This window comes from Austrofundulus limnaeus, unplaced genomic scaffold, assembly GCF_001266775.1.
Source record: "Austrofundulus limnaeus strain Quisiro unplaced genomic scaffold, Austrofundulus_limnaeus-1.0 Scaffold2315, whole genome shotgun sequence".
NCBI lineage: Eukaryota > Metazoa > Chordata > Actinopteri > Cyprinodontiformes > Rivulidae > Austrofundulus > Austrofundulus limnaeus.
In genome coordinates, this window is record NW_013954717.1 from 1 (window position 1) to 1,854 (window position 1,854).

General features: G+C 35.7%; 1 protein-coding gene across 1 annotated transcript in view; it reads right to left on the reverse strand.

The window, feature by feature from the left end:
- Positions 1-364: 364 nt before the first annotated feature.
- The window catches only part of LOC106510787 (calcium/calmodulin-dependent protein kinase type 1-like), a gene marked incomplete at its 3' end in the record, with an annotated part of 10,744 nt that continues 9,254 nt past the window's right edge, over positions 365-1,854 (reverse strand). The window contains exon 3 of the mRNA XM_013999508.1: positions 365-488. Coding sequence (XP_013854962.1) covers positions 365-488 — 124 coding nt within the window. The remainder of the gene's footprint in view (positions 489-1,854) is intronic.

The window sequence follows — 1,854 nt, forward strand, 5'->3', positions numbered from 1 at the left end:
CCCCCCGCGTGTGATTAATACTGATTTTATTGTGCAATTTACAGAATTTTGAGGCTCATTATACAGAATTTTGAGGCTCATTATACAGAATTTTGAGGCTCATTATACAGTTAAACATCCGAAGGGGTTGACATGTATGTTTGACATACTGTTAAATCTTTGGTTCTTCAAACTGCCACCAAGTCTTGTTGTGCAACAAATTACTTACTGATGAGATATCATTTAGACTCAAGCTACGGTGAAATATATTAATAATACTATGGTAATAGTAATATAATCTTACTGCAATTTTGTGTTGGTTGAATTTGAAGAGAACAACAATTACAAAAGTATACAAAGTAGGAAAACCTTACATTTAACTCACCAACATATCCCGGTGTTCCACACGCTGTAGACATCACACCATGTTCAAGTGTTTTAGACAGGCCAAAGTCACTGACCATGATTTTAGCGTTCTCCTCCATGTTATAGTACAGCAGGTTTTCAGGCTGCTCACAAAGAAAAAAGGAGAAAAAAACTAATAAAGAAGCAGAACCACGGGCCTCGTGTATCAGCAGTGCATACGCAAAAATAGGTTGCATGGCCCAGGTTCCACGCATGTCAGGAAGTCAGGAAGTATCAAACCCTACATGGCATGAGAATGTGCATACCGCCACGCAATTTTTTTCTGTCAACTACAAGTAGTAAAACTCACAGAGAATTTTGACTTTATTAGGTTTTCTGAACCTAGGGGGAATTTAATCAAAAAGTTTTCTAATGATTTTGAATAATTACGATTTAAACTCGAACACCACAATTACGTCATACAACACAACATAACACGCCACAAAAATGGCCTAAACAATTTCACTAGAATGTAAACTGTAAAATTTTCTTTATTTTTGTCACATGTAGATGTAAACACACACCAGAACACCTGGACCATAAAATGTATGTGAATTGTCTAGGGAGCACTTTCATTATCATTGAGAAGAAAAGTGTCAGCTCAGCATATTATTTCACAACAAGTCACGTGTCATGATTCTGCAGGTGTATCAAATTCCTTTACACTGCAAGTGAAAATCTGTTGAAGCAAGAGCCCAGAGTATGGCAAATGAGTGTGGAGGGAAGTTTGAGTGCTTCATCTTTCCCACCCAAATTTAGTTTTAATCATCAGGGGATTTGAACCGGTAACTTCTCAATCATGGGCTTACCTTTGTAATCTCTGTGCCACTACTCTAAAAAATAGAATCACATGTGTAGGACATATTTGCATCTATTTGAATTTTTAAATTAGGGTATTTCATGGAAAGCTTTTTACACATYTGGACAAAAATGTTGGTACCCCTCGTTTAAAGAAAGAAAAACCCACAATGGTCACAGAAATAACTTTAATCTGACAAAAGTAATACATAAAATTCTACAAAGATGAACAAATGAAAGTCACACATTGCTTTTCAACCATGCTTCAACAGAATTTTTTATATAAAATTCACAAAACAGTCCTGGACAGAAATGTTGGGATCCTTAACTTAATATTTTGTTGCACAACCTTTACAGTCAATCACTGCAATCAAATGATTCCTGTAACTGTCAGTGAGACTTCTGCTGCTCTCAGCAGGTATTTTGTTCCACTCCTCATGATCAAACTGCTCCACTTGTCTCAGGTTTGACATTTCAGCTTTGTGATGCTTCCAAAATGTTAAAAATGGAGCTATTTGCTGAAGTGTTTTTTGTTCTGGTGACAGCTTACAGAATTTGCTAGATAACACGATGGCTGAAATCAATAAATTAAAGAGTAACTTACCCCAAAATTAACTTTTTTTTGTTGATAAACTGTCTAGAATGTGTCTAAAATGTAATATAGTACTGTTT